The sequence below is a fragment of the Vipera berus genome (assembly GCF_964194415.1).
Source record: "Vipera berus genome assembly, chromosome: 1".
NCBI lineage: Eukaryota > Metazoa > Chordata > Lepidosauria > Squamata > Viperidae > Vipera > Vipera berus.
Window position 1 is genome coordinate 160824285 of NC_138202.1, and position 13557 is coordinate 160837841.

A 13557-nucleotide genomic window follows, 5' to 3' on the forward strand; every position below is an offset into this window, starting at 1 on the left:
AACTCAGCTTGTATCAACTTTGCATCCAATGCCTGCCCAACCTGCTCTGGAGGTTTTATTCTCTTGTGTGCTTTTTATCATTACTACTAGTCTACAAGCTCAAATAAGAAAAGCCAGCCAAATTATAAGGAGTTCAAGTGCATCCCATCCATGTTAATAAAAGTGATCAACATGTTTAATTTCCCCTCTGACCTAAGAAATTTCAGCATCTGCATTTCTTCCTTTCCTAACTGGACTGGACTGAGTGTGATAAATGTAAAAGACAAGAGTGCTCCATTTATATACTGCTTTCTTCAGCAAGATGTTTTCGCTGAAGGAACTAATAGACTAAGTTATCTGAAACAGTTAAATGAGCTAAATCATGGTGGAGTGTTACATGGACAAATATGGTGAACACTGGTCTTGTAGATGCTGTTTCTTCTAAGCCTGGTTTTATTCTGGCCACAATCACAGTTGTTATCCAACATCTGATTGGTTTAAATTTCAGTATGTGAACAAGCCAGCCTCATAACCCAGAGTTTCACCTTAGCTTCTCTGATTTAGCTGGAGTTTCATTTAACATGACTTCCCCAAAGACGGATGTAATGGGAAACTGGAATGTAGGTAGCTGCAGCAAAACAACATTAATAAGTAACAGGTACACCGAATAATAATTTCATACTTTCCTTGCCTATTTTTCACTTAGATCATAGTTAGGGAGAACAACTGTTTCATGCTCTGTTTTTAAGTCTTTTTAATATATTGTTCGTAGATGTGTCTTCTCTTCAAATTAGCACTGACTCCTAGGGACAGCCTGGATGGGTCCTGCTGTTTTCTTGGCAACTTTTCGGAAGTGATTTGCCCTTGCCTTCTTCCTAGGACTGACAGAGAGAATAACTGGCCCAGGGTCATCCAGCTGACTTTGTGCCTGAGACAGGACTAGAACTCACAGCCTCCCAGTGTCCAGCTTGATGCCTTAGCCATTATAATGTAGTACAACAAACTGGATCTCTTTTTAATATACTTTGCTCTATTAAATACTAAACTGCACATTATTCACGCTAGAATTACACTGGTTTAAGGAATCAAAAAATATCGAAAGAGACAAAATGAACAGAAATTAGTTTGAACAACGATGGCTATGTTACACAACAATTTCTGCAAGCAAACGATTCTACATGCCTACGGACAATATATTAAAAGAAAGGTCTTCATTATTGAGACATCTGAAGGGTCTTTAGTTATGCAGAATGAGAGCTGCAGACACCCCCCCCACCCAACTTTCCTTTACTTGTGCAAACAGACACACAGAGCATTCCCAGAAGGGCTGTTGTTCTGTGCGCACGTGTCAAGAGATAATCAGGAACAGTCTTTCAAAGCATCTCTTTTCAATGTTTTGGTCATCCACATAAACGTATGTTTAGTCAAGAGCAGGAGTCCCCAACCCCTGGGCCCCGGACCATTCCTGGTCCGTGGCTTGTTAGTAACCGAGCCGTGCAAGTGGCAGGCGAGCAAGTGAAGCTTCATCTACACATATGCAGGACCTAGGTTGTGCGTGAAACCATCCCCCTGGTCTGTGGAAAAATTGTTTTCCACGAAACTGGTCCCTGGTGCCAGAAAAGTTGGAGACCACCACTGTTCTAGACATTAATTTGTTGCACATGGAATGTGATGAGGATAAATAGGCTTGATTGGATTGCATCGTATCTTATACCTTTATTTTGCATTTGCAAATTCAGCAGCTTCTATCACTTCCAACTCTCTTTCCTGCATTTTAGCAACTGACAATTATATATTATCTGGCAAAGCTCTAGATTTCAGGATCTTTAATCCAGTTTTTAATATCTGCCATTTCAGATTAAGTTTAAAGATTAAGGCAACAAATTCTATTACTAAATGGGGAAAAAAAATCATCTCCAATCTGAGTCATTGTTACCTGCACATTTCACTCCCTGAGCAATGAGGCCCCACATGAAGTTGGCACAATATTCACACCAATGTGGACCTCTGAATGTATGAACCTGAAAAACAAAAGCAGAAAACAATAAAAGAGAGCAATCAAGGGTTTAGAAGCATATTTTTCAAAAGCACACCAGCTTTCTACTCCTTTTCTAAACTATAGCAGTAAAATAACAAATTAACCTTGTCGGCATGTGTTGTCTGTTACAGGAAAATATGCCAAAATATAAGTTTAAAGAGAGAAGGCGTTAGGTTAGATTGCTTCAAGCTCCACGAGCAGAAATGGTTAGGGATCACCCTGTTAGCCACATGGTGATTCTTCCCCACTTCCAACTCCCTGTATGAAAGGGAAGTTTGAAAGCAGGCACATGAGGACAAACAGGAGAAGCCCAAAGCCAGAATGTGTCCCATTTCTGTTTCTTGGAGAAAAAGATGGGGCTTCCTTGATTTGTGTTGAAAATAAGCCAAGCTATTTCCACATTGGGGGGGGGGAAGGTCAGCTAATTCAAAGTCATAATTTGATCTGGAGGGAATTGCTGTCTTTGCTGTGTTGATGTAAGGTTGTTGTTGTTTTTCCTGTGATTGGGGTTACTGTTGTCTTTGACCACCTGGAGTTGTGTATTTTTAATTCTTGTAAGCTGGCCAGAGCTTACTTATTTATATCTAGATCATATAAATAAAAATAAATACATTTACTATTCACTACATGAAAAGACTCAAGACTCTGATTAAAAAGCAATGCTACTAGCTCTGTTGGCCATGAAGAGGAAAAAAAGCAGAATAAAAAATGTTTGAAGGAAGTATCTTTCTTTATAAGACCAACCAAAGTTTATAAATTCGCTGCAAGTTTTCAGTTTGTCACCACTCAAGTTGATTAGCAAAAGAAAGAGAGGGGACAAGGCTGATCATGAGGCTATATCTGTACCAGCTTATGTTCTCAAAAGGAATGATGGAGATCCTTCAGATGATGGACAAGCAGGCTTTATCAAGGGGTCCCTGATGTGAACCCCAATTCTCTGCCTACAGGATTTCAATTACAAGCTTAACCGTGGCTTCAGACACAGTACGAATCTTTTCAAGCATACCTAGCTTTTTTTAAAAAAACAACAACTTGTTATTCCAAGCAGTCTGCAATAATAAAAAATACCAAATGTAATAAAAGATTATGGCACTAAATATGTTATGGGTCTTGCAGAGAAAATATAAGGTTTAACTTCAGACAGTGTGGATGTTGTTAAAGGATTAGAGCCCGTATTTTTTTTATAAAAATCTTAAAATATGAAAATCAACACTTTTCTATGCTCCACAATGATTGCTGAAGAAAAGATTGACCAAGGCAGGCTACTTCCTTCCTTAGATCCTGGTCTTACATTTTCTGCAGGACAAAATTGCATTCCAGCAAATAAAACTTTGTAGCAAAACATTCATGGCTAATATAAAAGGAATAAAATCTCTTGCTGGAAACAACATTTTAACATTGTGTTGCAACTAAAATTAACTAATGTGGATTTCATTAAGGCCAAGTTTCTTGTGGTACCACAATATTCTTAACCTAGAAAGCCATTACTTCGGCTGTCTAGTATGTAGCCTTTCAGTCTATATACAATTAAAGCTGAGCTTAATTTTCTTCTACCCCTCCTAAATTACCAAATAAAACCAACAACGGATTCATTCCGGCATACAAGTCAGGTTAACATGTTGCAGCAGAAAACAAAAAGAACTCTGGAGTAATCCTGTTCAGGGCTAACAGTAGCCATGGTTGACCAAAACTTAGAAATCCTATATTTTTCAGTAAATGCTTCAGAAAAAAATAACCATATACTATATATCTGCTTACATTACTATTCCAAAAGCTGTTTGAATCAGTATTCATTTGTGGTATCATCTTTCTTAGGCTACAATTTATTTTACTGAAAATTAAGGCAGAGTCAGGAATTCTCTCCCCCTAGGCCTATTTTGCTCAAATACCAATCTTTTAGAAATTCAGTTGATTCCTTGATTAAAATTAACATTTTAATTTTAATTAAAATAAATTAAGAGAGAGAGAGAGAGAGAGAGAGATGGATTGAAGTGGTTTTTTTTAAAGGGTTGACAAGGACAAGTGTTGAATTTGAGTTAAGTGACTCTGCTTTAAAAAACACAGCTCTTTGGGGCAACGTCTTGGCCTAGCTAGCCATTCTACATGTTGCACTCTGACAATTGTGACATTCCAGTCTGCCTACATAGGAAGATCAGACTCATTGTTGCTGGGTGCTTTCACATGGGAGAGAGTAGGAACTGTAGATCTATGCAGACAAGAGTGTATGCCCTGCCTATCAGAAAGTCACACAGTCCTTCCTTTAGCTATAGTGAGTCAAGTAACAATAGAGCAGAATAAGAGTGTAAGAAGGACTGGGTCGATTATAAACATGGAATTGAATTCACGATCCCACGGTGATAGGTTTCAGCAAAGTACTTGGAATGCTTAGTTTTTCTTAGAAAACTGACTAACGTGTTTTTTTCCCCCCAAAAGGTTTGGCATTATACATGGCATGTGGTTGAATCACACTGCATTCTTGTGATACTGTTTCGCCAGTTTTAATTCTTAATATGAAAGAACAGAATTGTTTTACTGTAGTACTTTCCCAAGGAAAAATTCTACCCATAACATTCTGGCAAAGAATCCCATATCTAAAGCCTTCTGAATACGCAGAGGCAAATCTTTATGCAACCTATTATTAGTAATAAATTATTTGTAATGAACACAGGACAATGCATACATACAGAATGAGTACAATATTGCCACTGCAATTTCCGTAGTCCCTGCTCACAAATCACCTGTGCCCGTGAAAATAATTTTCCTAGCCCCTAGTTATAAAGCCCAAGATTATGTAGGTCTTATCATGCATCACTGCTAAAAAGATAGAAAGGACGTTTTATTATTAAATACGTGTCATATTATAAGCCAGAAGAGATAGCTGTATTTATTTCAGCCTCCTTCCTGACTTTCTGTATATTTTAGAAATAGTACTGTAGGGTTGTTTGAATGGCTCTTTGTTCATCCATAGCAAGATGGCGGATAAAGCCTTCACTCTGCTCTGCCATATGCTTTCTTGATCTAGCATTATGAATCAGAGATGTTTCATACTTAACTACCTTGAGATTATCTTTGTTCTTACGTTACCTAAGAGAATGGAGTGCTTTTCTGCCCTGCATGTGAGGAACTAATTATAGCACAAAAGAACAGAAGCCAAATTAGGCTTGGAAAAAAAAAGAGGGGGGAAAAGATTACTGTTAATAGTTCCTATTTCATTTGAAAAACAAAAGATGATAGAGATCAAGCATTCTTTTCCTGAAACTATACTCAGATATTTTTGGCACGTTGTATAGCATTTACATTGGAAATAGTCTGGAAGCACAATTTATTTCCGGTTTTAGCCCTAGTGAAAATGAAAGGTGAAACTGAGATGGGGAAAAATCCTGACTTCCCTCCCCACGTCCCAATCTCTGACCCTTTCGGGTGGGAGACCTGTATCCCATATAGTACTAGAGGAACTTAAAAAATTCTAACAGGTTGTTTTGGCCCACATCTTCCATCCCTGACTGACAGCCATTCTGGACTCTTCTAGACTGTTCTGGAGTCCAACACTGTATGGAGGGCCAACATTTTTTTCTAGACTTCATCCTCCTCCAGGTTTCTTAAATAGGTTATCTAGTCCATGTTTTCATATTCACCAAATAAATATCTTCAACCTGCCCCTCCAGTCAGATATAGGGGCTTAACACAGCCAGCTCTGACATGCATTTGCAACTACTGAAAAAGACTTACAGAGGCTGTCACTGCTTAAAATACAGTATGCACAGAATAGATAAACCTGATCAGCACATCAGACCCGGTGAATGCAAACAACATGTTCTTCCCGATAATACCCCAAGATTTCCATCTCCCCGAGGCAGCTATTTTATTAATGCTTCCAGGTATGAGTTTTTCTTTCAGCTGTTTAGATAAGATTACTGTACTGCCTTTGCAGCTTTAATCTCCTTCATACAATCTCTGGGTTGTAAAGGAAGGACAAATAATGAGGACAAGAGAGGAAAAATTACTCTCACATGATATATAAAACAACACTGGGTGGCCCTGGATGTCTTTTGGTGGCAGCCTTGTCAGATTCATTGGCTACTACGTAGCATTAGAACGAGGCCAAATGAGCATTATAAAAGAAAGTTGAGGGAGAAAGCTAGGAGGAGCCAATGGTTAAATAAAAACTCGTACTCAATGGTTAAATAAAAACTCATAGTCTTACCCAAAGTGCTGCTCTTTGGGCTCTCTTCTGCCCCATGGACAACAAGCTGTCACAGAATGGGATTACATTCACAGCATAAATTGTAATGCAATACACAGCATAAGGTGAGTGGGTGAGATTTCTTTTTTCCCAGCCAGCTCAAAACTTGCCAAAATGCTGGAAAACAATCCATTTTCCCCCATGGTTTTTCATGTTTAATAAAAAAGTTATTTTCTTCCATAAACCAGCACAGAAGCCTCTGTCTAAATCCCCAATACATTGTTCATGCTTTTGAAAATGGAATGCGATCATTTCTCCCATAAATATTTTAGAAATGTTTAAAGCAAAAACAGAACATGCGCATGTGAAGGTTTTGTGAAGAAATATTACTCCCATCTCCGAAGTGAAAAATGAAAGGAAGAAAAGACGAAAAATACTTCTTCACAAATGGTTGACAGCCATTTCAAAGATTGGCTTTTATTCATCAGAAACTTGATTAGCAGTGTCAAAGAAGGTGCATGTGAAAAAAACTAACAGGGCATCAAAAATTAATTTTTCAGAGGATCCCGATCTAAAACTCGATGCCGAACTCGAAACAACAGAGTTCTGTGTGCCTTTAAAAGTTTTGGATGTGACATCCAGAAACTTCTAAATAATGCTGTTAAATTACGGTATAATAGAATGAGTAAAGCATTATATGCATCGTTGACAGCAATAATGCGAACTGTATTTTTTTTAATAATATAAAAATTATATAAAATCAATTTTGGCATTTCTTCTTGCTTCAACTTTTTTTTTGGGGGGGAGTGCAATCCCTGATATGCAGCTCAGTGGTCAAATACAGTTCTTGATTCAGAGAAAGGTGTGCATTCCGGCTTTAAAATGAACAGCATTTGGCAGTATAGTAAATACTTTGCTTAATCTGTTAGAACAGGAAGAAAAAAAAACCTCAGTGAGACTTTTCTGTGCTCCTTTGGCCTCTTTTAGGCAAGACTGAGCTAGCCTGTCTGTTGAAGTTGTCCAGAATCGTGGCTAACAACTTGCTTGGTTCAGAGACTTCAGAGGACACTGAGGACATTATGCACTGGGCAGCCTTCACTGCCGCATGATTATCAGAAAGGCGAGCGCAGACTTGAATGTCAAATAGTCCAAGTTTGTTTGCAACTCTAACTCATTCCTGGCCAGAAGCTCTTAATGACTTTCTTGTAGGTATTGAATGTGTCAGCAGGAATGGGGAACAAGTGGTAATTGTATTTCACTGAAGTGACCAAAAAACTACTACAGGAAATCGAAGACAATAGGAGTCCCTCTCCAGATTTTAGGGATAAATGGTATTTTACAATGCATTGTTGAAACTATAATGAACGACATGGCTGAGGAAACCTGAATTTGTTGGGTTTTTTACGATGCTAATGTTTTAGCCACTCTTGGAGGCTTTTCTTAAAGCAAAATACGGGCCACAATACAGGTAGTCCTTGACTTACGACCACAACTGAGCCCGAAATTGTTCCTGCTAAGTGAGACATTTGTTAAGTGAATTTTGCTCCGTTTTACGACTTCTCTTGCCACAGTTGTTAAGTGAATCACTGCAGTTGTTAAATTAGTAACATGGTTAGGGGTGAACCTGGCAAAGGGTCATAAATGTAAGTCAGTTCCTAACTGTCTGAATTTTGATCACATGATCATGGGGATGCTGCAACAGTCGTAGGTGTGAAAAAAGGTCATAAGTCACTTTTTTTCAGTGCCATTGAGACTTCAAATGGCCACTAAAGGAACTGTTGTAAGTCGAGGACTACCTACCTGTATAGGCTGCAAATTATTTTAGTCAAGAAAAAAGTGGCAGCATCAAGTACCAAAATATATAGCTACAGGACCCTGCAAAGATGAATATGAATAGAACGAACTTGGCTGTGATGCTCTAGCTAATCTGGGGGGGGAAAAAACCCTGCTGAAGATAAGAGGCTGTGACACACCATATCATGTCCTTGAAGCAAGAGCTTTGGCTGCTGCAGTGCAATCTTTCTATACTTTGTCACATGGGAAGCCACGTGCAGGCAAAAGCAAGAGACTGGAAAGCATCAATTTGTCAAAGCTAGACTTGAAAAATATGGATAAACACAGAAGTTTTAGCTAATTAAGGGGGAAAAATTCTACTTCCACAGTTTTGACTCTGTTGGAATAGAGGGAAAGCAGTGGAGAATGTTTCTTTTGTCTTATGCATGAAAGACATGGACTGAAAAATGAAGCTGTGAAATGGTAAAGAGGGCCATCTTGCCTTGCAGTCACTTCCCCAGAAGCAGGACTGTATACACAGGCACAAATATATACATAAAAAAAAAAATCTTTTCAGAACTCCTTTAACAAAATTCATTTCATAAAGGGCCGTAGAGAATTGGATCTGAGGATTGTAGGAGTTCTTTAATTAACCAATTAATTGAAGAACCGAAACTGTAAGGGACCACAATAAAACCTTCCAGATTAAAATGTATAATAAATACAGCTAATACCTTAAAAGTAATTCCATCTATCTGGCATTCACTTTACCCTTCATAAAGATCTTGGCGTGTGAAAAACGATTGAAAAGAATCTGGACTAAACCAAGGACAACTGTGCACCTTTAATGGTTTGGTCACTGAAATGTAAGATTGTTCCAATTGATTGGATCACCTTAAGAGCTGGGGCCCAAAACAGCTTGCAATTCAGAAAGAAATAGCTAGCTGAAATCAGATAAAACAGGGGTGTCAAACTCAATTTCATTGAGGGCCGCATCAGCATTGCGGTTGCCCTCAAGGGGCCGGGTGGGTATGGCCAGGGTGGGCGTGGCCTACTTGGTGGGCGTGGCTAGAGTGCGTATGGCCTACTGGGTGGGCATGGCCAGCTCTACATCGTTCGCATCAAGGGTGCCTATGGCGGCCGGGGCAGGAGTGGGACTGATCTGAGGGTCTCTGGCAGAAGGAGGGTCTCTGGGCCAGGGCCAAGGCAGTGGGGGCCGTTCCCTCACTGTTTCCAGGATGGCTTCACGGGCCACCTTGTGTTTGACATGTCTGAGATAAAAGAACATTATTGAGTGAAAGAAAATGGAAATTAACTCACCACAGAGCTTGCTCCAGTGGGAGTGTCTGTTCCACCCCACCCACCTTTACACAGGACCCTTATCCATGGACCCTATTTGAATGGTCTTGTGCTCTCATTCCAGAGAGTAATAATTACCAAATGCTCTATACCAGGGCTTTTCAACCTTTTCACCCATTGTACCACTTTTAGGATTCCATTTATATCCCGCCCTGAGTCTTCGGAGAAGGGCGGGATATAAATGGAATTAAAAAAAAATAACATCCGAGTACCACCAGTCGCCTAGCAAGGTGTCAAAAACATGACCAAAAAAAAAAGGAAAAAAGTGATGAAGTACAGGTGCTCCTTGACTTACAACAGTTCACTTAGTGACTGTTCAAGGTTACAATGGCACTGAAAAAAGTGCCCCCCAAGCCACAGCCGAGCAAGACGCCTGCCTGCCCACCCAGCAGTGCTCTTCCTCCTGTTCGAGGTTTTCATTCTTGTGAGCATTTCTGTTGAGGATTGGCAGCAGGGGTGGGGTGGGGTGTGTTTGGTTTTTATCCCCCCCATCTGCTGGGTGGTTGCAGCAGGTTTTGGTCACTTCACATGACCCTGGGACACTGTGACCGTCCTAAATATGAATCAGTTGCCAAGCATCTGAATGTAAATCATAAGACCCTGGAGATGCTGCAACATTCCAGCTGATCGGAGCTTCTTCTGGGCTCAGCAGAAGCACCAGGATCAGCGCCGAGCTCCAGCTGGAGCCTGGCACTGATCCTGGCGCTTCCACTGAGCCCTGACAGCCCTGCAGCTCCAGCCATCTCTTGCTCAGGCCTGTGCAGTGCTGCCACCGGTTCAGCTCATTCCCCTTCCCCGCTACCACTTTTCTAGGATGGTCGCATACAACCTGCCAGGTGCCAATGTACCACAGGTGGTACCCGTACCACTGGCTGAAAAGCCCTGCTCTATACCAGGCATGTCAAACTCGCAACATCACACGATGTACAATGACTTTTGCCCCACAGTTTTGGCATGACACATCCGGCCCACAGGCCGGAAGTTTGACATGCCTGCTCTATACAAACAATTGAAGCTGAGAAGATTGTTGAGACAGTTACCTTTAAGTTAAGACAATAGGAGGGGATTCTGGGTGAGAAATGGCTCATAAAGTAGTTCAAAACGTCACACACACCTCTCAAAACCACCCTCACTTTTTAAAGCACAGCTTGTGGGTTCATTTTGGGTAATCAAAAGAATGTCTATGCATGTAGCTGGACCTCCATTCAAGGGTTATCAGTCCACTTCCCTGTGTTGCTCCAATGGTGTCCCTCCTGCAGAAACTCCTCTGTTTAGTTTCCTGATAAGCAAGGACCCTGATAATGCTGATGACAGGCCGGGCTTATGGAAGAACAAATGGAGGAGGAGTTGATACCGTTTGAGAACAATGTTGGGGGGAAGGGTAGCACTTTTGCAAGTTTCTTTGCAGAGAACCAACTTTTAATCCTTTTATGTAGATTGCATCTTGCACACCCACTACTAAGCTTGTGAAAATCACTTGATGCGGATCCCTCTGCTCTGCTGCTGCCCTAGAAACGCACGCAGGCACAGGCATGCCCTGAAAGCCCACCAAGCGATTAAGCCTCCAAGCTGTTCAACTCTTTTAAGGAAAAGATGCAGAAAGATACTTTGCTCACCAACAAAAGGCCTGGCCGAATTGTTTGCACAGGAAATATACACGCAGTTTAAATAACAAATACCACATGCCAAGATCTTTATGAAGTCCTTTGCAGGGCTGCGATTCAATGATTTCCAAGCGTTTAAACGTTACTCTATAGCTCTTCAGGCCAGGGAGGCTAATTCAATATAAACTGTTTATACCATGAGATCAAGTTATATAAAAGTACATTACTGTATTTAAATGAGTTTTGACCTGGTTTTATTTATTTAGGTTCAAATTCCCCTTGCTATTTGCTTTTAATTTCTTGCCTTTTTTTTACCCCAGAGAAAAGTGGATTGCAACATTCCCAAGAGTACTGTAATAGAGTCCCCAAGCTCCACGTCTTAGAGACTCACTCTTCACTATGAATGATCATAATTTGTACAGTTAACCTAGGGCAGTTTTTCCTGATAATGCCTCCTGTGTATCAGTGGAGTGATATTCTCTACTCCCTTGAAGATCTGCCAAAGGAAGCATTATTCAAACTGCCATTAAAAATAAATGGAGCAGATTATTTGGTTGCCAGGGAGATTTTTTTTTTAAAGTGGCAGTATTTCTCTCTAATTTTAGCATTCATTTAAAACAAAAGTTTTTGAAATATTATAAAGCAGCCCAAGAGGTTAAAATAGCTTTCACAAACCCAGTGCCCTTAATATATGATGGGTTCCAGAAGACTGGCTGGATATAGGAGGTACAAATCGGATAGGTGTGGGGACTACTAGGTTGGGGAAACTTGGGTTGTGAGAGGGAAATACATGACAATAATTATTGAAGGTGACGATACCATGTTTTTAAGACTTGCATTCTTCTTACAGTTTTCATAAGCTGGACTGTCTTAGGAGACTCCTTTAACGATTGTAGCAATAAATTAACAAGATTTTTTTGTTGAAAATGCTTATCAGTTTGATCTTCATTGCACCTACTTTAATTTGGAAGTTAATGCTGATTGGATTTAACTGATTATAGGACGGTGGTAAGAGCTGTGGTGAGGGTTCCGTAGCAGAAAAGGCCACATTGGCATTAAATCTCTTGAATAGCACTGAAGAAATTCAAAGGGCATTAGTCCCAAATTGGATTATTATTATTTTTTTGCAGCCAACCTTTTAACTGAAAAGGTAACATACCAAAAATGTGTGTAATTCTGTCAAGTTTTAAAGCATTTTATATTCAACGTGAGATTACAAACCCTCAAATAATCCTATAAACTAAAGCAATATTATTGTCTACATGCTACCAATTATGACTGGGGGATAACTAAGATAGTGTGACTTCCCTAAGGCTACCAAGCAACTTCCTGATAGGGGCAAGATTGAAATCAGGAAGTCCTCTAGAGCAGGGGTGTCTAACCTTGGCAACTTTAAGGCTTGTGGACTTCAACTCCCAGATTCTCTAGCCAACAATGCTGGCTGGAGAATTCTGGGAATTGAAATCTACAGGTTTTGGCAGGGGTTTGTTTTCTGAACTTGCTCCCAGACACTTTGTTACCAGACTAGGTAACATCTTCAGCAGGGTTTAGGGTAAAGTGTCTTGTTTGGTTTCCTTCTCTGTTTATATAGGTCCTGTATGATGTTGTGGTTAGTAGGTTTGTATGCTTGGGAGGTGCAAAACTCAACTGGTGAGAAGGTGGTGGATTCTGTGGTTGATTGGTATTTCGGATTGTTCGTTTTCTTATTGGTTTATATGGTGGTTCTAATTTGATATGTCTGCACCAAAATCTACAATGAGCTACAAATATTTGCAAAGTCTACAGTCTTAAAAGTTGTCAAGGTTGGACACTCTTGTTCTAGATATTAATACATATGAGGCACTCTTCCCCATTTAAGTTTGTTGGGACACCAAATCTATCTTGGCTAGGAATCTGAGACTTGTAGTCACAATATGTCTGGAAGATGCCAGGTTGGGGAAGACTGTTTCAGAATATTGTCCACATGAAAGTTGAGTCTGAAGCACCTCACTAATTTATAGACCTCTGTATCCTCAGGTATGCGTGTTACTTATATATCTTGTTTCCTTTTGATAAATTCATGTTAATTATAGAAGGGGGAGTTTTTGTAAACACATTGAAAGGCCCATGGCTAGAATAGGAGCTGGATTGACAAAACAGAGTGCTGAGCATTTTCAGAAAGAAGGAAAGTGAAGATCTGATTTAACTTAAGATGTTGGCTAAATTGTTACCCTCACCATTATGGTCAGCATTTTTAGAACATGAGATTACTGTGGTATTCCCCTTCCAGTGATAACTGATCGTTCTATTTATAATAACGTATGCAGGCACACATTCAATTAAGAGTTAATTAGATGGGTACAACAAATGCTCACAACACCATTAGCTCAATACAAATAGAAACACTAAAAAGCATAGTTTTTCAGAGATCTTTCCCCGATAAGGGGGAAAATGTCAGTTTTTAAAAACAGAAGTAGAATAACAATAGAGTACTGAAAAATAAGTAAAACCCAAACAAGCAAAGCCTGTACTCAGAGAACTGAATGACTCCTTAAGACTTTTCCAGCTTTAAGAGAACTGTTATAATGTGCCGTTTTCAATATTGATGATTTGAGAGGAAAAAATAATTAGTAAGAAAGAGA

At 39.8% G+C, this 13557-nt stretch overlaps 1 protein-coding gene across 2 annotated transcripts in view; it reads right to left on the reverse strand.

Annotated features, from left to right (window-relative positions):
- CHN1 (chimerin 1) overlaps positions 1 to 13557 on the reverse strand; it is a gene marked incomplete at its 5' end in the record, with an annotated part of 127843 nt that overhangs the window by 16954 nt on the left and 97332 nt on the right. For both annotated transcript variants that reach the window (XM_081313976.1, XM_081313975.1), the window contains one exon: positions 1916 to 2000. In XM_081313976.1, the coding sequence (XP_081170102.1) occupies positions 1916 to 2000 (85 nt within the window). The remainder of the gene's footprint in view (positions 1 to 1915; positions 2001 to 13557) is intronic.